Raw genomic sequence first — 23,645 nt, forward strand, 5'->3', positions numbered from 1 at the left:
AGGCGGCCGGGATCAGAGATGGCTCCGATCCCGATAATCGCACTGGCCGCGGCGTCTCCCCGGCGGGGGACCTGTGGGAGCTCCCAGGGGAGATCTATCAGAACTGGTGGACAGGAGAGCGCCCCCCGGGGCAGGACTTGTCCAGGTGTCGGGTTATAGGAGGCGAGTTGTCGAGTGGGCCCTCCCCTCCCCCGCCTCTCCTTTCACTTTCACTAGGATTGCACTTCCAGCCTTCACAGGAAGCGGGTGGTTTCCCTCTAGAGGAGCGTCTGCGGAGGAGAAGGGGTTAATGTGCAGTTATTACTGAAGGAGCCAGCAGGAGGTAACGCCCCAAATGTCCGGTAATGTCACATTGTGTGCACGCCCTTTATTCCACCGTTTATACTCCGTGGGAGACGATTTATAACAATGTAGCAGAGGGAGCGCTGTTTGGCTACAATGTTTCAGCTGACGCTGCGCAGACGCTAAGCTCACCTTTTTTCCACATCATCTGCGCGCTTTTAGTGTTTGATTTTCTATTTGGCGCACAGCTGTCCTTACATGAGCCGGATTACCCTGATAGCAGTTGCGCTCGTTCCCCTGCGGCGCCCCCATGAGCTCATTCCCCTGCGGCGCCCCCATGGGCTCGTTCCCCTGCGGCGCCCCCATGGGCTCGTTCCCCTGCGGCGCCCCCATGAGCTCGTTCCCCTGCGGCGCCCCCATGAGCTCGTTCCCCTGCGGCGCCCCCATGAGCTCGTTCCCCTGCGGCGCCCCCATGAGCTCGTTCCCCTGCGGCGCCCCCATGAGCTCGTTCCCCTGCGGCGCCCCCATGGGCTCGTTCCCCTGCGGCGCCCCCATGGGCTCGTTCCCCTGCGGCGCCCCCATGCGCTCATTACCCATGCAGCGCCCCTCCTGGTATACAGACGGCTTCACACTCTATGGTGGGAGATTGAACAAAACTGGTGTAAAGTAGAACGGATGTAGTCACCCAACAAAAGACCGCCGGATCCTGAGCCGGTACAGCCTGAGCGCCACAGCCTGATCATCGAATCCGGGCGGCACCGACAGAGGTACAAGCCCAGAGAGAGAAGATTGTACCCGCAGTGCGACCAGGAGGCCGCGGAGGATGAGGCCTCAGATACCCAGCAGAGAGGGACACTCCAGTCACCTCCAGAGCTCTAGACACTATTCTCATGTTCCATCATGTCTTACACTCCAGTCACCTCCAGAGCTGTACACCATTCTCCTGTTCCATCATGTCTTAGGCTCCTTTCACACGTCCGCAATATCGTTCCGCATTTTGCGGACCGGAATTGCGGACCCATTCATTTCTATGGGGCAGCACGTCGTGCTGCTCGGACATGGAATTGCAGACTCGCACTTCCGTTCCGCAAAAAAATAGGACATGTCCTATTCTTGTCCGCAATTGCAGACAAGAACAGGCATATCCTATTAGTACCGGCAATGTGCGGTCCGCAAAATGCGGAATGCACATTGCTGCTTTCCGTGTTTTGCGGCTCCATGGATCCACAAAACACTTTGGACGTGTGAATCGAGCCTTACACTGCAGTCGCATTCTCCTGTTTCAACATGTCGTATACTCCAGTCACCTCCAGAGCTGCACGCCTGAGATTGCTCCTCCCCTGCTAGGGACAGGAAAAACTCATCCAGAGAAGTTACACCCCAACCTGTCCTATTCCTCAGTGTTTTTCCTGTCTCTTATTAGGGCTGTATGTATCCCGGCTGTGTGCCAGCCGTGTGTGGGTACCAGGGGTCCTGGCAGTGTGCCAGCTGTGTGTGGGCACCAGGGGTCCTGGCAGTGTGCCAGCCGTGTGTGGGTACCAGGGGTCCTGGCAGTGTGCCAGCCGTGTGTGGGTACCAGGGGTCCTGGCAGTGTGCCAGCCGTCTGTGTGTAGCGGGGATCCTGCAGTGTGCCAGCCGTCTGTGTGTAGCGGGGATCCTGCAGTGTGCCAGCCGTGTGTGGGTACCAGGGGTCCTGGCAGTGTGCCAGCCGTGTGTGTGTAGCGGGGATTCTGCAGTGTGCCAGCCGCCTGTGTGTAGCGGGGATCCTGCAGTGTGCCAGCCATGTGCGGGTACTGGGGGTCCTGCCATCAGTATATCTGGGAGCCAATCATTTTGAAGCCTCAGAGATGGATATGTGGCAGGACTCGTGGGGCGATTAATGGGCCAGGCATTAGGTGAGGTTTATGGCAGAGAACGGATGTATATAGCCACCAGGGGACGGCGTAACGTAGCGGGACCATGGTGTCTGACGTCACTTCCATTTGCCTGATGGCCAGGGGCTATCCTGATTAGCCAGTAATAATGTCACATCCGGACCAGAAGAGGGAGTTCTGAAATGAATGGCGCCCTGGCTACAGGTAAAGCAGGACATACAGTCAGGTCCATAAATATTGGGACATGGACACAATTCTACCTTTGCTTTACCCGCAGACTGTCGGCTTTACCCGCAGACTGTCGGCTCTACCCGCAGACTGTCAGCTTTACCTGCAGACTGTCGGCTTTACCCGCAGACTGTCGGCTCTACCCGCAGACTGTCAGCTTTACCCGCAGACTGTCGGCTCTACCCGCAGACTGTCTGCCTTACCCGCAGACTGTCGGCCTTACCCGCAGACTGTCGGCCTTACCCGCAGACTGTCTGCCTTACCCGCAGACTGTCGGCCTTACCCGCAGACTGTCGGCTTTACCCGCAGACTGTCGGCTTTACCCGCAGACTGTCGGCTTTACCCGCAGACTGTCGGCTTTACCCGCAGACTGTCAGCTGTAATCTGAGGGGATTTACATCCAGATCAGGTGAACGGTGCAGGAATTACAGCAGTTTGCATCTGTGCCTCCCACTTGTTAAGGGACCAGAAGTAATGGGACAATTGTCTTCTCGGTTGTCCCATGGCCGGTGTGTGTTATTCCCTCATTATCCCAATTACAATGAGCAGATAAAAGGTCCAGAGGTCATTTCCAGTCTGCTATCTGCATTTGGAATCTGTTGCTGTCAACTCTCAAGATGAGATCCAAAGACCTGTCACTATCAGTGAAGCCATCATTAGGCTGAAAAAACACAACAAACCCATCAGAGAGATAGAAAAAACATCAGGTGCGGCCAAAACAACAGTTTGGAACATTCTTAAAAAGAAGGAACGCACCGGTGAGCTCAGCAACACCAAAAGACCCGGAAGACCACGGAAAACAACTGTGGTGGATGACCGAAGAATTCTTTCCCTGGTGAAGAAAACGCCCTTCACAACAGTTGGCCAGATCAAGACCACTCTCCAGGAGGTAGGTGTATGTGTGTCAAAGTCATCAATCAGGAGAAGACTTCACCAGAGTGATTACAGAGGGTTCACCACAAGATGGAAACCATTGGTGAGCCTCAAACAGGAAGGCCAGATTAGAGTTTGCCAAACGACATCTAAAAAAGCTTTCACAGTTCTGGAACAACATCCTATGGACAGATGAGTAGTGATGTCCCGAACTATTCGCCGGCAAACAGTTCCCGGCAAACATAGCTTGTTCGCGTTCGCCGCGGCGGGTGAACATATGCGATGGTCGGTCCGCCCCCTATACATCATCATTGAATAAACTTTGACCCTGTACCTCACAGTCAGCAGACACATTCCAGCCAATCAGCAGCAGACCCTCCCACCTCCAGGACAGCAGCCATCTTAGATTCATTTGGAAGCTGCATTCACAGTGAGAGGAGGGACAGTGTAGCTGCTGCTGATTCAATAGGGAAATTGATGGCTAGGCCAGTGTTCTGTGTCCACTGCAGTCCTGAAGGACTCATCTGATCTCTGCTGTAAGGATAGCACCCCAAAAAGCCCTTTTTAGGGCTAGAACTTCAGTCTGCTTTTTTTTTTCCCCCTGTGTAATCAAATTGCAGTTGCCTGCCGGTGTGTGTCAGGCTCACAGCCCTGCCAGTGCATAGTGTCACCAGCGCCACTCATATCTGGTGTCACATTCGATTCCATTTAAAGAAAAACAACAATTTTGACTGAATAACTAGCAGTCAGTTACACACGTGTTTGTGTGTTTAAGGCCCAGTGCAGTGCATAGTGTCACTTCAGCGACATTCATATCTGGTGTCACAGTAGCTTGCACGCATAGTACAACTTAACTAATCTAAAAAAAACAATGTCAGGCAGAGGCAGGCCTCCCCGCAGGGGCCGTCGTGGTCGTGGTGCTGTGATTCCCTTTGGCCCTAGACTAATGCCCAGTGTTCAGAGGCCACGTACCCTGAACTCAAAAAGTTCTGAGGACATAGTTGACTGGCTTACACAGGACACCCAATCTTCTACAGCTTCCGCTCGGAACCTTGACGCACCATCCTCCTCCAGCTCAGCTTCGGGCACCTCTCAAGTTACCACTCGCCCGCCTGCCACCACCACCACCACAGCCGCTTCACTTGATCCCTCAGAGGAGTTATTTACACATCGGATGAAATTAGTGATGCGCAACCATTATTGCCAGGGGATGTAGATAACAGGGATCTGTCTCAGTCAGGCAGCATTACACACATGGACGTACGGTGTGATGATGATGATGATGTTGTACCCGCTGCTGCTTTCTTTCCTGAGGTGTCAGATACAAGTGAAGCGGTTGATGATGACGATGTGTCCGTGGATGTCACGTGGGTGCCTGCTCGAAGAGAAGAAGAACAGGGGAAAGTTCAGAAGGGGAGACAGAGAGGAGGAGGAGACGAGTTGGAAGCAGGGGAGGTCGTCGCAAGGAGCTAGTGGCACAGTCAGACAGCATGTATCGGCACCCGGAGTCAGCCAGACAGCACGCCAATCAACGCATGCTGTTGCCACCACCAGAATGCCGTCATTGCAAAGCTCAGCAGTGTGGCTTTTTTTTTGTGTGTCTGCCTCTGATAACAGCGATGCCATTTGCAACCTGTGTCAAAAGAAACTGAGTCGTGGTAAGTCCAACACCCACCTCGGTACAACTGCTTTGCGAAGGCACATGATCGCACATCACAAACGCCTATAGGATCAACACATGATGACGAGTAGAAGCAGCACACAAGCTCAAAGCCACCATCCTCCTCCTGGTCCAGCATCTTCAACCACTGCTGTCCTCCTTGCCCCCTCTCAACCACCCACCACTCCGCCTTGAGCAGTTCCATCTCATCTGCCCACAGTCAGGTGTCTATCAAGGATATGTTTGAGCGTAAGAAGCTAATGTCACAAAGTCACCCCCTTGCCCGGCGTCTGACAGCTGACTTGTCTGAACTCTTAGCCCGCCAGCTTTTACCATACAAGCTGGTGGAGTCTGAGGCCTTCAAAAAATGTATAGCTATTGGGACACCACAGTGGAAGGTACCCGGCCAAAATTTCTTTGCACAAAAGGCAATCCCCAACCTGTACTCGATTATGCAAAAGGAAGTCCTGGCATCTCTGGCATACAGTGTTGGGGCAAGGGTCCATCTGACCACTGATACCTGGTCTGCAAAGCACGGTCAGGGCAGATATATCACCTACACTGCGCATTGGGTAAACCTGCTGACTGCTGCCAAGCATGGAATGCGTGGCTCTGCAGAGGAGTTGGTGACACCGCCACGACTTGCAGGCAGGCCTGCTGCCACCTCCTCTACTCCTCCTACTCCATCCTCTTCCATAACCTCCTCGGCTGAATCCTCTTCTGCTGCTGCGTCTTGCTCCACATCAACGGCACCCCCCCCAGCTCCCCAGGGGCTATTCCACATCCCGGATATGACAGTGTCACTCCGTCTTGGGGTTGACTTGCCTGAAAGCAGAGAGCCACACCAGACCAGCACTCCTGTCCGCCCTGAACGCACAGGTGGATCAGTGGCTGACTCCGCACCAACTGGAGATCGGCAAAGCGGTGTGTGACAATGGAAGCAATTTGTTGGCGGCATTGAATTTGGGCAAGTTGTCACATGTGTGTAATCTGATCGTACAACGCTTTGTGTCTAAGTACCCAGGCTTACAGGACGTCCTCAAGCAGGCCAGGAAGGTGTGTGGCCATTTCAGGCGTTCCTACACGGTCATGGCGCACTTTTCAGACATTCAGCGCCGAAACAACATGCCAGTGAGGAGCTTGATTTGCGACAGCCTGACACGTGACAGTGGGCTATACATTCGACTAAAAAAGGCCTGATGACTGAGTTGAGCTGCCTTGGGCTAAAAATGGTCCACACGCTGCTGTATTTTATCTCTGCATGCCGGATGACTTGCGTGACTTATCCGCCACCAACTAGGATTCAAGCCGCAGTGTTTTAGGGCACTTTCTGCCTGGGTAACATCAATTTTTGCTGGCCGCTGCTACAATACCAAATTTTTCAGGCATGTGTACATGCCTAATTTTTCTGGCCTCTGGTGCTGCACTGTGGCTTCAAAAAGCAAACAAAAAAAAAGGCACATACAGACGTGGACAAAATTGTTGGTACCCTTTGGTCAATGAAAGAAAAAGTCACAATGGTCACAGAAATAACTTTAATCTGACAAAAGTAATAATAAATTAAAATTCTATAAATGTTAACCAATGAAAGTCAGACATTGTTTTTCAACCATGCTTCAACAGAATTATGTAAAAAAATAAACTCATGAAACAGGCATGGACAAAAATGATGGTACCCCTAACTTAATATTTTGTTGCGCAACCTTTTGAGGCAATCACTGCAATCAAACGCTTCCTGTAACTGTCAATGAGACATCTGCACCTCTCAGCAGGTATTTTGGCCCACTCCTCATGAGCAAACTGCTCCAGTTGTGTCCGGTTTGAAGGGTGCCTTTTCCAGACTGCATGTTTCAGCTCCTTCCAAAGATGCTCAATAGGATTGAGGTCAGGGCTCATAGAAGGCCACTTTAGAATAGTCCAATTTTTTCCTCTTAGCCATTCTTGGGTGTTTTTAGCGGTGTGTTTTGGGTCATTGTCCTGTTGCAAGACCCATGACCTGCGACTGAGACCAAGCTTTCTGACACTGGCTAGTACATTTCTCTCTAGAATTCCTTGATAGTCTTGAGATTTCATTGTACCCTGCACAGATTCAAGACACCCTGTGCCAGACGCAGCAAAGCAGCCCCAGAACATAACAGAGCCTCCTCCATGTTTCACAGTAGGGACAGTGTTCTTTTCTTGATATGCTTCATTTTTTCGTCTGTGAACATACAGCTGATGTGCCTTGGCAAAAACTTCGATTTTTGTCTCATCTGTCCACAGGACATTCTCCCAGAAGCTTTGTGGCTTGTCAACATGTAGTTTGGCATATTCCAGTCTTGCTTTTTTATGATTCGTTTTCAACAATGGTGTCCTCCTTGGTCGTCTCCCATGTAGTCCACTTTGGCTCAAACAACGACGGATGGTGCGATCTGACACTGATGTTCCTTGAGCATGAAGTTCACCTTGAATCTCTTTAGAAGTCTTTCTAGGCTCTTTTGTTACCATTCGGATTATCCGTCTCTTAGATTTGTCATCAATTTTCCTCCTGCGGCCACGTCCAGGGAGGTTGGCTACAGTCCCATGGATCTTAAACTTATGAATAATATGTGCAACTGTACTCACAGGAACATCTAGTTGCTTGGAGATGGTCTTATAGCCTTTACCTTTAACATGCTTGTCTATAATTTTCTTTCTGATCTCTTGAGACAGCTCTTTCCTTTGCTTCCTCTGGTCCATGTCGAGTGTGGTACACACCATATCACCAAACAACACAGTGATTACCTGGAGCCATATATATAGGCCCAATGGCTGATTACAAGGTTGTAGACACCTGTGATGCTAATTAGTGGACACACCTTGAATTAACATGTCCCTTTGGTCACATTATGTTCTGTGTTTTCTAGGGGTACCATCATTTTTGTCCATGCCTGTTTCATGAGTTTATTTTTTTACATAATTCTGTTGAAGCATGGTTGAAAAACAATGTCTGACTTTCATTGGTTAACATTTATAGAATTTTAATTTATTATTACTTTTGTCAGATTAAAGTTATTTCTGTGACCATTGTGACTTTTTCTTTCATTGACCAAAGGGTACCAACAATTTTGTCCACGTCTGTACATGTGTTAATTCCCCTTTGTGATCGTTATCTTGTTGTGGTGAAGGGGCTTGCGTATCACAATGAAGCGATTATCACCTCTATGAGTGTGTTGGCAATGGCAATGTTGGCACACCCCAGATGATAAGGTCGTTGCTTCATTGTGAACAGACTAAAAGCGATCGGCTGGATAATTTTGCATAGAATTTTTATTTTATTTTCTTTGTGATTATCTAAGGTGATCATTAAAGCCTACTAGGCCAACAATGGGCCCACACTGCAGAATCATTGTTTTCTGGGTCACTTAACTGTCACTGAACTACCTCAGCACGACCATAGGCTTTGGAAAAACCCCATCGCCTGCAATCTCCCAAACGAGCACAGTCATCACTACACCAAGATTGACGCATAGAGGAATAAAATTTATGTCATGAGCGTGTCAAATATTGACAACTCTTTGCGGTTGTCTAAAATCTATTCCATACACGTCCCCTGATAGGGAACGTAGCAGGGATTAAACTGATAGGAATAGTACTACTTAACACACCTTATAATAACGCAGAGAGAGGAGTCTGAAGAAGAGGAGGAAGGTGGCTTTGAGGAGGTGGAAGACCAAACACAGCAGGCGTCCCAGGGGGCTTGTTGTCACCTTTCGTGGACCCATGGTGTTGTACGTGGCTGGGTGGAGGAAGAGACCTTCAATGACATCAGTGAGGACAAGGAACGGGACATGGCTAGCTTGGTATCCATGAAGACCGAGGAACTCTCCAAACAAGTAATGGACAATGTTGTGGAGAAATACAAGTCAGGGTTAGGTTATAAAAAAAATCCAAATCTTTGGTGATCCCCAGGAGCACCATCAAATCTATCATAACCAGTTGGAAAGAACATGGCACAACAGCAAACCTGCCAAGAGACGTCCGCCCACCAAAACTGACGGACCGGGCAAGGAGGGCATTAATCCGAGAGGCAGCACAGAGACCTAAGGTAACCCTGGAGGAGCTGCAGAGTTTCACAGGAGAGACTGGAGGATCTGTACATAGGACGACAATAAGCCGTACGCTCCATAGAGTTGGACTTTATGGCAGAGTGGCCAGAAGAAAGCCATTACTGTCAGCAAAAAAAAACTAAAAGGCGCGTTGTCAGTTTGTGAGAAGGCCTGTGGGAGACTCACAAAATGTATGGAGGAAGGGGCTCTGGTCTGAGGAGACTAAAACTGAAATTTTTGGCCATCAAAGAAAATGCTATGTCTGGAGCAAACCCAACACATCTCATCACCCAAAGAACACCATCCCCACAGTGAGACCTGGTGGTGGCAGCATCATACTGGGGGGACTGGGAAACTGGTCAGAGCTGAGGGAAAGATGGATGGTGCTAAATGCAGGGATATTCCTGAGCAGAATCTGCCCCACTCTGTGCGTGATCTGAGGCTCGGACGGAGGTTCACCTTCCAGCAGGACAATGACCCCAAACACACGGATAAAGCAACACTTGAGTGGTTTAAGGGGAAACATGTAAGGCCTCTTTCACATGGCTGTTGGAGAAAAATGTGCGGGTGCGTTGCGGGAACACGTGCAATTTTTCTGTGCGAGTGCAAAACATTGTAATGCGTTTTGCATGCGCATGAGAAAAATCGGCATGTTTGGTACCCAAACCCGAACTTCTTCACAGAAGTTCGGGCTTTGGATTGATGTTCTGAAGATTGTATTATTTTCCCTTATAACATGGTTATAAGGGAAAATAATAGCATTATGAATACAGAATGCATAGTAAAATAGCACTGGAGGGGTTAAAAAATATTTTTTTTAACTCGCCTTAATCCACTTGATCGCGCAGCCCGGCTTCTCTTCTGTCTGTCTTCGGTGCTGTGTGCAGCAACAGGACCTGTGGTGACGTCACTCCGGTCATCACATGATCCATCACCATGGTAAAAGATCATGTGATGACCAGAGTGACGTCACCACAGGTCCTGTTGCTGCACACAGCACCGAAGACAGACAGAAGAGAAGCCGGGCTACACGATCAAGTGGATTAAGGCGAGTTTAATTTTATAAATGCTATTATTTTCCCTTATAACCATGTTATAAGGGAAAATAATAATGATCGGGTCTCCATCCTGATCGTCTCCTAGCAACAGTGCGTGAAAATCGCACCGCATCCGCACTTGCTTGCGGATGCTTGCAATTTTCACGCAACCCCATTCATTTCTATGGAGCCGGCGTTACGTGAAAAACGCAGAATATAGAACATGCTGCGGTTTTCACGCAACGCACAAGTGATGCGTGAAAATCGCCACTCATGTGCACAGCCCCATAGAAATGAATGGGTCCGGATTCAGTGCGGGTGCAATGCGTTCAACTCATGCATCGCATCTGCACGGAATACTCGCCCGTGTGAAAGGGGCCTAAATGTTGGAATGGCCGAGTCACAGCCCAGATCTCAATCCAATAGAAGATCTGAGGTCAGACGTAAAGATCGCTGTTCACAAGCGCAAACATCCGACCTAAAGGAGCCGGAGCCGTTCTGCAAGAAGGAACGGGCAGAAATCCCAGCGGTCAGATGCCGCAAGGTCATAGAGACTTATCCAAAGCGACTTGGAGCCGTGATTGCTGCAAAAGGCGGCTCTACAAAGTATTGACTTTAGGGGGGTGAACAGTTCTGCACATTGACTTTTCTGTTATTTTGTCCTATTTGTTGTTTGCTTCACAATAATAATAAAAAAAAAAACATCTTCAAAGTTGTCGGCAGGTTCTGTAATTACATGATGCAAATCTTCAAACAATCCATGTTAATTCCAGGTTGGGAGGCGCCAAAACACGAAAAAAGTCAAGGGGGCTGAATACTTTTGCACCCCTAGGACGGAACTCAGTACCGGAAAACGTTAACACTCGTGTGAAAGTACCCTAAGTCCTGAAGGAAGGACAACAATCCGTTCATTCAATTTGCAGGTCCTAAAAGAGGCAAAGAAGCGGCAGCGAGTCACATATCCAGACGGATCAGACTGCTGATTAGAGGCACACAACATAAAGGGGAAGGAGATCCCGACTCCAGAAGGATCACTCTACAAGGGCCGAGGAAGGATCAGTAGGGCAGACTTGCAACCTGGAAGAAGATTCACACGTTTACTAGACATTACAGACTAGGTGTGTGGGCAGATGTCCCCCCCTCAGTAAATCCTGGTTAGTTCTCAGGTGTGCCGGTGTGGAGATGACTGGGGTAATTACACTTACAGGTAATTGGGTTTCCTGGAAATCTCCACAACAGCACCGTGAGTTCCCTCCCTTTGAAGCAGACCTTGTTCTATGTTGTTGATGAATTGAAGTAAAGTTGTGATGAAGCTTTATTTGCCGTTAGGTCTCGGTAAAACACTGAGGAACTGTAGGAAGTGTTTTGGTTTTATCGTCCCTGGATGTGTTTTTCCTGTCCCTAGCAGGAGAGGAGCAAGCTCAGGTGTGCACAGGGACGTGCAGTGTGGTCTCACATGATCCTCAGTGTCTCTGAGGTTTGTGTTCTTCACTCTTCTTACAGATCAGCCTCTGAGGTTCCGTCATCTGAGATCTTCAGGATTCACGTCATTACATGGACGCCTTCATGGGAAGGATTGGGAGGGGTAAGGACGGAGCTCCAACAGCTGGGAGCAGAGAGAACTTTATAACCTTGTAACATTATAAGATCCTGTAACATCTGTCAAGATACATTGTAACAGGAGCAGGAGAAAGGGGGAGTGATGGGGGCAGGAGGGGTCATAGACAGGAGAGAGGGGGATGATGGAGCAGGAGGGGTCATAGACGGGAGAGAGGGGGATGATGGAGCAGGAGGGGTCATAGACGGGAGAGAGGGGGATGATGGAGCAGGAGGGGTAATAGACGGGAGAGAGGGGGATAATGGAGCAGGAGGGGTCATAGACGGGAGAGAGGGGGATGGTGGAGCAGGAGGGGTAATAGATGGGAGAGAGGGGGATAATGGAGCAGGAGGGGTCATAGAGGGGAGAGAGGGGGATGATGGAGCAGGATGGGTCATAGACGGGAGAGAGGGGGATGATGTAGCAGGAGAGGGTCATAGAGGGGAGATAGGGGGATGATGGAGCAGGAGGGGGTCATAGAGGGGAGAGAGGTGGATGATTGAGCAGGAGGGGTCAAAGAGGGGAGATAGGGGGATGATGGAGCAGGAGAGGTTCATAGAGGAGAAAGGGGGATGATGGAGCAGGAGGGGTCATAGGGGGAGAGAGGGGGAATAATGGGGGCAGGAGGAGTCATAGAGGGGAGAGAGGGGGATAATGGCAGGAGGGGTCATAGAGGGTAGAGAGGGGGATGATGGAGCAGGATGGGTCATAGGGGGAGAGAGGGGGAATAATGGGGGCAGGAGAGGTCATAGAGGGGAGAGAGGGGGATAATGGCAGGAGGGGTCATAGAGGGTAGAGGGGAAATGATGGGGCGGGAGGGGTCATAGAAGAGAGAAGGGGAATAATGGGAGCAGGAGAGGTCATAGAGGGAAGAGAGGGGGATTAATGGGGGCAGGAGGGGTCATAGAGGGGGGAATAATGCGGGCAGGAGGGGTCATAGAGGGGGAATAATGGGGGCAAGAGGGGTCATAGAAGGAAGAGAGGGGTTTTAATGGGGGCAGGAGGGGTCATAGAGAGGTATTAATGGGGGCAAGAGGGGTCATAAAGGGGTGATAGAAGGGTAATAATGGGGGCAGGAGGGGTGATAGATGGAAGAGAGGAGGAATAATGGGGGCAGGAGGGGTCATAGAGGGGGACTAATGGAGACTAGAGGGGAGAGGGGAGAAATAATGGGGGCAGGAGGAGTCATAGAGGTAAGAGAGGGGGATAATAGGGGCAGCAGGGGTCATAGAGGGGCGAGGGGGAATGATGGGGGCAGGATGCAAAACCATGGAAGGTTAGAGGAAGAATAGGAGACTGGAGGGATGATGATGGGGTCATTAATATATATATTTTTTTCTTCTTGCAGTAACGCTGGGTCCGGTCCCTCTACCGTATGTACGTGTCACTGCTAGTTGTGGTATCGTGATAGGAGTAGTATTATCAGATAATATGATCAGTGATGATTAGTAATGATGGTGGTAGTAGTAGTATCAAAAGTTATTGCCAGTCACTGTTATTCCTTTTCACAGATTTTCGTCATTGTGTTGATCCCTTTCTGGATGTCGTTCTCCAGCCATGAAAACTCCTTGTTATTTTCTGTAAGTCTTGGGGTTTGGGTGTTTGGGGTTAATGATGACATCATGGTGCACACAGGGTCAGCCCCGCCCCAGAGGAGCAGCAGAAGACCCACCTGGATGTGACGGGGAGCAGATCACTGAGTCTGTACAGCTGCAGCCCTCGGTGGTCACCCCCTCAGGGTGGCAGCGGTATTATGTCCCCTGATGTCACCCTGGCTCCTGAATGGCAGGTTTCCTAGTCATTGTAGGATTTTTTTACCATGTGGCAGCAGAGTGATCGATATTTGGAGGACTTGCTCCTATCCCTGTGTTCTCCCCAGTCCCCACTTTGGGAGGGGTGTCTCCTGCACAGGGTCAATGATTGATTATTTTCTTCCTCCCAGATATGTGTCATCATCACAGTCATCGTAAAAGGTTCGCTGCTCTCCTGCTGGATCATGGACAGAGTGGTGAGTGCAGTAAAGTGCTGATAGCAGGTGGAGGGCTTGATTACAAAAGGGGCCATTGCTGTTGGGTCTCCACCACCCTGTCCTACGACCTTCAGACCCAGGGTGCACTTGCTGTAGTGGTCTGGTCTGGCGACTGTGGTTGGTGGAAGGAGACCCCCAGACCTGACTCTGCATTGCTCCTAGACTGAGGACGTTTCACTCCTTCTCTCCCTTGCAGACATCTTGGATCCTGGCGGTGACACTGGTCACATGTGTGATGATTGCTCAGGTGATCGTCCTTCAGTCAAGTCTTCACTCCTCTCTCTTCTCCTTGGTGAGACACTGTTCACACTGAGCCACGTCTGGTATAATCTCCAACTCTGTGATAACCTCCTCTTCTACTGCGTTTCCTCCTGAAGGTCGTCCTCGTTCCTCCATCCACCTTCACCACCATCTGTACCTGTAAATTACATCTCTGCGGCCGAGGAGATCAGAAGGTGAGCAGTAGACTTATGGGGTCACCCTGACTGTGGGTTGGGGGCACCTGGTGTAACCTCATTGCTGCCACTTATGGAACTAATCTGATTATTACAGAAGGGGGCGCTCTTAATGCCTACTATATCACATGTAATGGATTGGTACATAGCAGTGATCCCTGCAGGCCAGGAGGTGCACTGGAACATGCAGTACACAGTATATGTACCTCGTCACCAAGTGCATATATGTAAGGCAGGAGTACCATAAAGTCAGGTCCATAAATATTGGGACATCGACACAATTCTAACATGTTTGGCTCTATACACCACCACAATGGATTTGAAATGAAACGAACAAGATGTGCTTTACCTGCAGACTGTCAGCTTTACCTGCAGACTGTCAGCTTTACCTGCAGAGTGTCAGCTTTACCTGCAGACTGTCGGCTTTACCTGCAGACTGTCAGCTTTACCCGCAGACTGTCAGCTTTACCCGCAGACTGTCAGCTTTACCCGCAGACTGTCAGCTTTACCCGCAGACTGTCAGCTTTACCTGCAGACTGTCAGCTTTACCTGCAGACTGTCAGCTTTACCTGCAGACTGTCAGCTTTACCCGTAGACTGTCAGCTTTACCTGCAGACTGTCGGCTTTCCCTGCAGACTGTCGGCTTTACCTGCAGACTGTCGGCTTTACCCGCAGACTGTCGGCTTTACCCGCAGACTGTCGGCTTTACCCGCAGACTGTCGGCTTTACCCGCAGACTGTCGGCTTTACCCGCAGACTGTCGGCTTTACCCGCAGACTGTCGGCTTTCCCGCAGACTGTCGGCTTTCCCTGCAGACTGTCGGCTTTACCTGCAGACTGTCGGCTTTCCCTGCAGACTGTCAGCTTTCCCTGCAGACTGTCAGCTTTCCCTGCAGAATGTCAGCTTTCCCTGCAGACTGTCGGCTTTACCCGCAGACTGTCAGCTTTACCCGCAGACTGTCAGCTTTACCCGCAGACTGTCGGCTCTACCTGCAGACTGTCGGCTCTACCTGCAGACTGTCGGCTCTACCTGCAGACTGTCGGCTTTACCTGCAGACTGTCAGCTGTAATTTGAGGTATTTACATCCAGATCAGGTGAACGGTGCAGGAATTACAGCAGTTGCATCTGTGCCTCCCACTTGTTAAGGGACCAGAAGTAATGGGACAGAATAATCATCATAAATCAAACTGTCACTTTTTAATACTTGGTTGCAAATCCTTTGCAGTCAATTACAGCCTGAAGTCTGGAACGCATAGACATCCCCAGACGCTGGTCTCATCCCTGGTGATGCTCTGCCCGGCCTCTACTGCCACTGTCTTCAGCTCCTGCTTGTTCTTGGGGCATTTTCCCTTCAATTTTGTCTTCAGCAAGTGAAATGCTCAATCGGATTCAGGTCCGGGGATTGACTCGGCCATTGCAGAACATTCCACTTCTTCCCTTAAACTCTTTGGTTGCTTTTGCAGTATGCTTTGGGTCATTGTCCATCTACACTGTGAAGCGCCGTCCAATGAGTTCTGAAGCATTGGGCTGAATATGAGCAGAAAATATTGCCCGAAACACTTCAGAATTCATCCTGCGGCTTTTGTCAGCCGTCACATCATCAATAAATACAGGAGAAGCAGTTCCATTGGCAGCCATACATGCCCACGCCATGACACCACCACCACCATGCTTCACTGATGAGGTGGGATGCTTAGGACCATGAGCAGCTCCTTTCCTTCTCCATACTCTTCTCTTCCCATCGCTCTGGTACAAGTTGAGCTTGGTCTCATCTGTCCATAGGATGTTGTTCCAGAACTGTGAAGGCTTTTTTAGATGTCGTTTGGCAAACTCTAATCTGGCCTTCCTGTTTTTGAGGCTTACCAATGGTTTCCATCTTGTGGTGAACCCTCTGTATTCACTCTGGTGAAGTCTTCTCCTGATTGTTGACTTTGACTCACATACACCTACCTCCTGGAGAGTGTTCTTGATCCGGCTAACTGTTGTGAAGAGTGTTTTTTTTCACCAGGGAAATAATTCTTCCACCACAGTTGTTTTCCGTGGTCTACCAGGTCTTGTGGTGTTGCTGAGCTCACCGGTGCGTTCCTTCTTTTTAAGAATGTTCCAAACAGTTGTTTTGGCCAGGCCTAATGTTTTTGCTATCTCTCTGATGGGTTTGTTGTGTTTCAGCTTAATGATGGCTTCACTGATAGTGACCGCTCTTTGGATCTCATCTTGAGAGTTGACAGCAACAGATTCCAAATGCAGATAGCAAATAGCAGACTGGAAATGACCTCTGGACCTTCTATCTGCTCATTGTAATTGGGATAATGAGGGAATAACACACACCGGCCATGGGACAGCCGAGAAGACAATTGTCCCATTACTTCTGGTTCCTTAACAAGTGGGAGGCACAGATGCAAACTGCTGTAATTCCTACACTGTTCACCTGATCTGGATGTAAATCCCCTCAAATTACAGCTGACAGTCTGCAGGTAAAGCTGACAGTCTGCAGGTAAAGCCGACAGTCTGCAGGTAAAGCGGACAGTCTGCAGGTAAAGCCGACAGTCTGCAGGTAAAGCCGACAGTCTGCGGGTAAAGCCGACAGTCTGCGGGTAAAGCCGACAGTCTGCGGGTAAAGCCGACAGTCTGCGGGTAAAGCCGACAGTCTGCGGGTAAAGCCGACAGTCTGCAGGTAAAGCCGACAGTCTGCAGGTAAAGCCGACAGTCTGCAGGTACAGCCGACAGTCTGCAGGTACAGCCGACAGTCTGCAGGTAAAGCCGACAGTCTGCAGGTAAAGCTGTCCCAATATTTATGGACCTGACTGTATGTACACCTTGGGCAGGAGCATAGGGGTCCATGAAGTAAGGGGCCAATTGCCACCAAAAGCAGCTTTCTTATGTATTTTACATCGTCTCTCATGATCTCAGTTCTTGATGAGTTTTCTGTTCCAGGATCCTGTTCCTCGGAGCTGGCAGGTCATCGGGATCTTCTCCCGGAGTGCACAGGATGGGTACGCCTGGCTCACCTCTATTCTGGGCGGAGTGGGAAGAGTAGTTCCCTTTACTATTACAAACTCGAATTCTGCACAGTTCAGACAGCAGGTCTCGCAGTGCACGTTCTCCATATTGTATCACTCAAAGACGAGAGGACGGGTCAACATCACCGACGTGACAGACTCGCTGTACGATGATGAACTGGAACATATGTCAAAGGTGCTTGGTAAGTGCAACCACGAGAGATGGACTTGTGTAATCTTAGTGTCCAGGACAGCGGACTATGGTAGGGTGGGCATCCCTAGTAGGCGTAACACCCATAGAAACCCAACTTACTGGTGTCTCATTACAGTAGGTGGTCACTGGGCAAGTACCTACTCATAGGAGAGCAGTCCTTGGGCAAGAATAGCCCCTATTCCTACAATTAAGGCTTCTTGCACACGACGGTATGTATTTTGCATTCCCCAAAAAACGGATCCGCTAAAAATACGGAAGACATCCATGTGCATTCCAGATTTTGCAGAACGGAACAGCTGGTCCATAATAGAACAGTGCTCTCCTTGTCCGTAATGCGGACAATAATAGGACATGTTCTATTTTTTTGCAGAACGGAAATACGGACATACGGAAACGGAATGCACACGGAGTAACTTCAGTTTTTTTTGCGGACCCATTGAAGTGAATGGTTCCACATATGGCCAAAAAAATGAAAGAAACGGACACAGAAAGAAAATACTTAATTTGCAAGAAGCCTAATCCACACCCTACTTACTAGTATATGAGGACCCTACATTACCATGTTCTCCTTGCCCCATTCCTTGTAGCTCAGAGTGCTGGTCTTCTCCTCCAGTTAGCTCCTCCATCAATGGCACCACTGTTATGAGATCTCCGACCCAGCATGAATGATGGGTGATGTAACCTGCTCCTCAAATCTCGTCTCCAGCCCTTCATTAATCTCTGTTTCCCTTACAGGTAAGAGTAAGGTGATTGTTGTAGCTGATGACATGGATGACAGCAGCCCCAGGACTGAGAAGAACATCCTGACCAACCAGCCGTCCATCGCTCAACTGAGTGGCGGTCTCTATCTGTTCACCGAACAGGAGAAAATGGACAATGAATTGATGAAAGACAAAGTGCAGCTAATATATAATGTAATCTCTAGAGGTACAACTGAGGACTAAGAGGAGACCATAGTGGCGATGCTGCTGGTGGTACTGGTGATGATGGTGGTGGTGGTGCCGCTGGTTGTAGGGTTGCAGTCATCAGCCATCAAAGTGAATTCTCGTTATTAGGAGTGTATGTGATAGATACAAAGCTGTAGAAGAAATCATTGTCCTCTGTCCATGCTTTAACCATGACCTCCAATACAAAAGCCAACGATGGTGACCCCAATCCCATCACATCTCTGCTATTGTTCCTCACAGACATGTGGGACATGTTAAATGTATTTTAAAGCAGATTTTGGTCTCAACTCATGAACCTGAGTTTTGACAGGACACTCAGACTTTTGGCTCTATGAACCTCCCCCATGTAATGTCCCCTGTACTGCGTGGTGGTGATTAGACCTTTGTAGACCCTGCAGCTTGTGAATCCTTGAGTGCATTTTCAGACAGAGCATCATTGAATAAACTAGAAGCCATCGGGAGTTTGTTGCCATGGTCATTATGAGGTCAGGCGATGTATGGGGTCGTAGACTGGTGCCAAGCATTCCCCGCCATCCTGTTTTCTAGAGATCAGATTGGCTTCCTAGTGGAGGACCTCCCTAATTCTGCACACACTCCAAATAAAGTGGTTGTCGGCCAGTAATTTTTTTTAAAGGGTCAAAATGTGACAAAAAAAGAAAACTAAATAAGTCATACTCACCTCACTGATACCCCTCCCCACCCCAACACTCTCATTCCGTTGCTTTCCAACTCCTCATTAGTTTCTATTTCCTGGTTCCTCTTAACATACGGGAAATGACAGCCCAGCCAATGCTTGGCCAAAACAGTGTGCCGTTTCCTATATGTCAAGAGGGACCAGCAGGCTCCTGGAAACCTTCAGAATGGAAGTGGAGGGTAATCAATGAAATGCCACTTTTTTGGATCCTAAAAATGTTACCAGCTTGACAACTTACACAAGCATTGACAACCATCTGCATTGTTATTCATGGCACCCGTGGTATCTATATAACTGGATCCAACTGATCAGTGTATGATCTAATGGATGTGTAGTCAAGTCTTTAGTGGTCATTAAACCTTAATGTGTATTGTAATTACTGATGTTGGCAGCTTCACCTACAAAGAAGTGGTCAAGTATGATACCTCATCATGGAGCTAGGGCTGAATTACTTGGTGGAGAATTAGACCCCATTAAAGAGGCAGGACTGAATTACTTGGTGGAGTATGAGACCTCATCGAGGAGGTAGAAATGATTTACTGGGTGGAGTATGAAACCTAATTGAGGAGGTAGTGCTGAATACTTGGTGGAGTATCATGACTCATTGAGGAGGTAGTGCTGAATACTTGCTGGATTATGCCTCATTGAGGAGCTAGGGCTGAATTACTTGGAGTATGAGACCTCATTGAGGAGGTAGGACTGAATTATTTGGTGTAGTATGATGCCTCATTGAGGAGGTAGCGCTGAATACTTGATGAAGTATAAGACACTATAGAGGAGGTAGGACTTAATTAATTGGTGGAGTATGCCTCATTGAGGAGCTAGGGCTGAATTGCTTGATGGAGTATGATTCCTCATCAGGGAGGTGGGACTGAATTACTGGGTGGCGTATGAGATTACATATAGGAAGTAGGGCTGATTTACTTGGTAGAGTATAACACCCCACTTAAGAGGTAGGACTGAACTACTAGATGGAGTATGAGACCTCATCCAGGAGGTAGGACTAAATTACTAGGTGGAGTATGAGACCTCATCCAGGAGGTAGGACTGAATTACTAGGTGGCGTATTAGACCTCATCCAGGAGGTAGGACTGAATTACTAGGTGGAGTATGAGACCTCATCCAGGAGGTAGGACTGAACTACTAGGTGGAGTATGAGACCTCATCCAGGAGGTAGGACTGAATTACTAGGTGGAGTATGAGACCTCATCCAGGAGGTAGGACTGAATTACTAGGTGGAGTATGAGACCTCATCCAGGAGGTAGGACTGAATTACTAGGTGGAGTATGAGACCTCATCCAGGAGGTAGGACTGAATTACTCGGTGGAGTATGAGACCTCATCCAGGAGGTAGGACTGAATTACTTGGTGGGGCACAATTATTTTTTTAGACTTTTTTGATGCAATTTGCTTTCTCTCTTCAGGGTGGAGCAGCAGCGTTATTTCTGATCTAGTAAGTCTATTCTCATGTTCCTCACATCCTGGAGAACCTCTTGTGGTGACCTCTTGATGATCTTATGTCTTGTGATATTAATGGCTTGATTTTTGTACACAGGTTCTGGTCTTCTTGGTCATTGCGCCATGGATCTACTTTATCTTCTCAGTCTACCATGTGAGTTTATCAAATGCTGATTCAATGAACATGATGTGTATATGGAAAATAATACCCCCCCCCCCCCATTGCCATAACACCTCACTTATTAACGCTCTCATAATTAATGGTTGTTTGCAAAACCAAACACTTGGTGTGGACCCTCATTTGTTTACTCTACTGACTGCTCTTCAATCTTCACAACAGTCTGTGTGTGAATGGTCCAGAGCTTCCATGAAGGATCACAATCCTCTGTGCTGCTGTGAGCTCTCCTGCCTGAGTGACTTAGGGATGGGTGTATTCATAGCAGAGCCACACTGTATACAGATTAAGGCAGAGAAAAGTGGTGGAGGGGATGAAATAGCTCCAGTTACGTAAGGACCGTCTGTCTAACACAGGTCGTATCTCCCGTCGGAGGTGGGATGGGGTTATAAGTATCTGAGATCCGTACAACTATTGAGGCTCTTGATCACTGGGATCATCAATTGTCTCTTCTTTCCACTTTAGGTGATCTTCCTGATCACAACAAACCTGAACGGATCATTTCTCGTGAGATTCGCCACTTACGCTCCAAATCATGTGAGTAATGGAATCTGGGTCTGGTCTTAGATATAATTATACCAACAAGTATTATAAAGACCGAAACCCGTGATCCTGCTGCACATGGTGGTCTTTCCCCCTGATAACATTGGTGCTCCATGTCTGAATGCTACACAGAATATTATCAGAAGCAGAAATACGTCTCTGCTCCTGGGAGGATGTGTCCGGGTGTGATGTATGTGGGCTCCACCTCCTGGGGGTCCATGGGAAATATTGGGCATCCACTGCCCGCGACTACCTGTATGTAATGGTTGGAGGTGGGGCATCTTGGCTTCTTTTCTTCTTTTTGTTACACTTTGCACCTTCCAGCGCTTCTCCTGACACACCCCATCCAGTGGCAGAGAAGCCCACCCCATTCATGGGAGATGAAGAAGGTAAGTCAGGACTAATATGAATCAGGCGATGTTTTATCAGCTCTTTTGGACCTGAAACGTGCGGGTGATCCTTGCTGTATGAAGGACCGCAGCGAAGAGGACAAGGATCTTTCAACTGAGAAAACCTCAGATCAGATTATATGACTTTGGTTTTAGTCATGGAGGATGCCATCAGTGCCCTGGTGTATGGGTGGACTTTCTTCTCCCAAAGTGCTGACCCATGTTACCCGATTACTTACCTTTGTTTGGTTCAAATATCAGAAACTTTTTGTTTTGTGAAATGGGAAAATACTTCTTTCACAGCTTTGTACTTGAGAAGGATTGCAGCACTAAGTGTGGACCCTGTCCTCCACAGAGGGTCACGTCCCACCACAATGACGCTCTTCTCTTCAGCAGGGTGCCCGATTTGTAGGGACAGCTGCCGTTCTGGTCCTCATGGTGGTTGAGATGTCCTCCTTGTACTGGATAGCATCAAGTATGAATATGGTTAGTATCTATATACATCCCTGCTCGGCCATGATTGTCCATCTCCTCCTCAATGACATGATCTGCCTTCATTATAGGCCCTGCTCCTCGCACAATCTCTTGGAACAGTAGCATTCATCCTCAAGATATCCATGTCCTAACCAAAGGTCAGTCCAGTGAATAAAAGGAGCCTGTTATTATCTGAACCTGACGGAAGAGGATCTAGCTACTGAATGATGATGATGAGGAGACACCAGGAGAGTGACCACCGGACTCCAACTCCAGGAAAATCAACCAGAACCTCAGGAACTTGCACTAAGAAACAAGGGGTGTGATGGGGCACACTGTCTACTCAATACTGCGGTCTGACCCCTGAGACCCCAAGACCATTCCTGCTGGACAGCGGGGTTCTTCACACCCAGTGACATCTCCATTCCTAAAGCAGCTGTCCAGAAAAGGACATGATATTTATACAGCTATTCTGTACAAAATGATGAGTGAGGTCTCCAAGAAATAAAATATCCAATCTACCACATTGTAGGCGCTATATTACTACACATTGGGGCGGTATTATAGTAGTTATATTCTTGTATACAGGAGCAGTATTATAGTAGTTATATTCCTGTACATAGGAGGCAGTATTATAGTAGTTATATTCCTGTACATAGGAGCAGTATTATAGTAGTTATATTCTTGTACATAGGAGCAGTATTATAGTAGTTATATTCTTGTACATAGGAGCAGTATTATAGTAGTTATATTCCTGTACATAGGAGCAGTATTATAGTAGTTATAATCTTGTACATAGAAGCAGTATTATAGTAGTTATATTCTTGTACATAGAAGGCAGTATTATAGTAGTTATATTCTTGTACATAGGAGCAGTATTATAGTAGTTATAGTCTTGTACATAGGAGCAGTATTATAGTAGTTATATTCTTGTACATAGGAGCAGTATTATAGTAGTTATATTCCTGTACATAGGAGCAGTATTATAGTAGTTATATTCTTGTACATAGGAGGCAGTATTATAGTAGTTATATTCTTGTACATAGGAGCAGTATTATAGTAGTTATATTCCTGTACATAGGAGCAATATTATAGTAGTTATATTCCTGTACATAGGAGCAGTATTATAGTAGTTATATTCTTGTACATAGAAGGCAGTATTATAGTAGTTATATTCTTGTACATAGGAGCAGTATTATAGTAGTTATAGTCTTGTACATAGGAGCAGTATTATAGTAGTTATATTCTTGTACATAGGAGCAGTATTATAGTAGTTATATTCTTGTACATAGGAGCAGTATTATAGTAGTTATATTCTTGTACATAGGGGCAGTATTATAGTAGTTATATTCTTGTACATAGGAGCAGTATTATAGTAGTTATATTCCTGTACATAGGAGCAGTATTATAGTAGTTATATTCTTGTACATAGGAGCAGTATTATAGTAGTTATATTCTTGTACATAGGAGCAGTATTATAGTAGTTATATTCTTGTACATAGGAGCAGTATTATAGTAGTTATATTCCTGTACATAGGAGCAATATTATAGTAGTTATATTCCTGTACATAGGAGCAGTATTATAGTAGTTATATTCTTGTACATAGAAGGCAGTATTATAGTAGTTATATTCTTGTACATAGGAGCAGTAT

The 23,645-nt window shown here is 47.9% G+C and overlaps 1 protein-coding gene across 5 annotated transcripts; it reads left to right on the plus strand.

Moving 5' to 3' along the window:
- The first annotated feature begins 193 nt into the window (after positions 1-193).
- Positions 194-22,519, plus strand: LOC122945840. 5 transcript variants are annotated; one of them, XM_044305081.1, is made up of 14 exons: positions 194-322; positions 11,525-11,606; positions 12,967-12,995; positions 13,130-13,198; positions 13,561-13,626; positions 13,844-13,939; positions 14,025-14,102; positions 17,036-17,303; positions 18,050-18,241; positions 20,379-20,407; positions 20,510-20,566; positions 21,053-21,124; positions 21,913-22,005; positions 22,083-22,519. In XM_044305081.1, the coding sequence occupies exons 2-14, from the start codon at positions 11,576-11,578 to the stop codon at positions 22,143-22,145; spliced, it is 1,143 nt and encodes a 380-aa protein (XP_044161016.1). In that variant the 5' UTR covers positions 194-322; positions 11,525-11,575; the 3' UTR covers positions 22,146-22,519. The 5 variants fall into 5 exon arrangements, with proteins under 5 accessions (XP_044161016.1, XP_044161018.1, XP_044161019.1 ...); XM_044305083.1 differs by having other exon boundaries at positions 21,916-22,005; XM_044305082.1 differs by having other exon boundaries at positions 211-341.
- The last annotated feature ends 1,126 nt before the right edge of the window (positions 22,520-23,645 follow it).

The sequence above is a fragment of the Bufo gargarizans genome, chromosome 8, assembly GCF_014858855.1.
Source record: "Bufo gargarizans isolate SCDJY-AF-19 chromosome 8, ASM1485885v1, whole genome shotgun sequence".
NCBI lineage: Eukaryota > Metazoa > Chordata > Amphibia > Anura > Bufonidae > Bufo > Bufo gargarizans.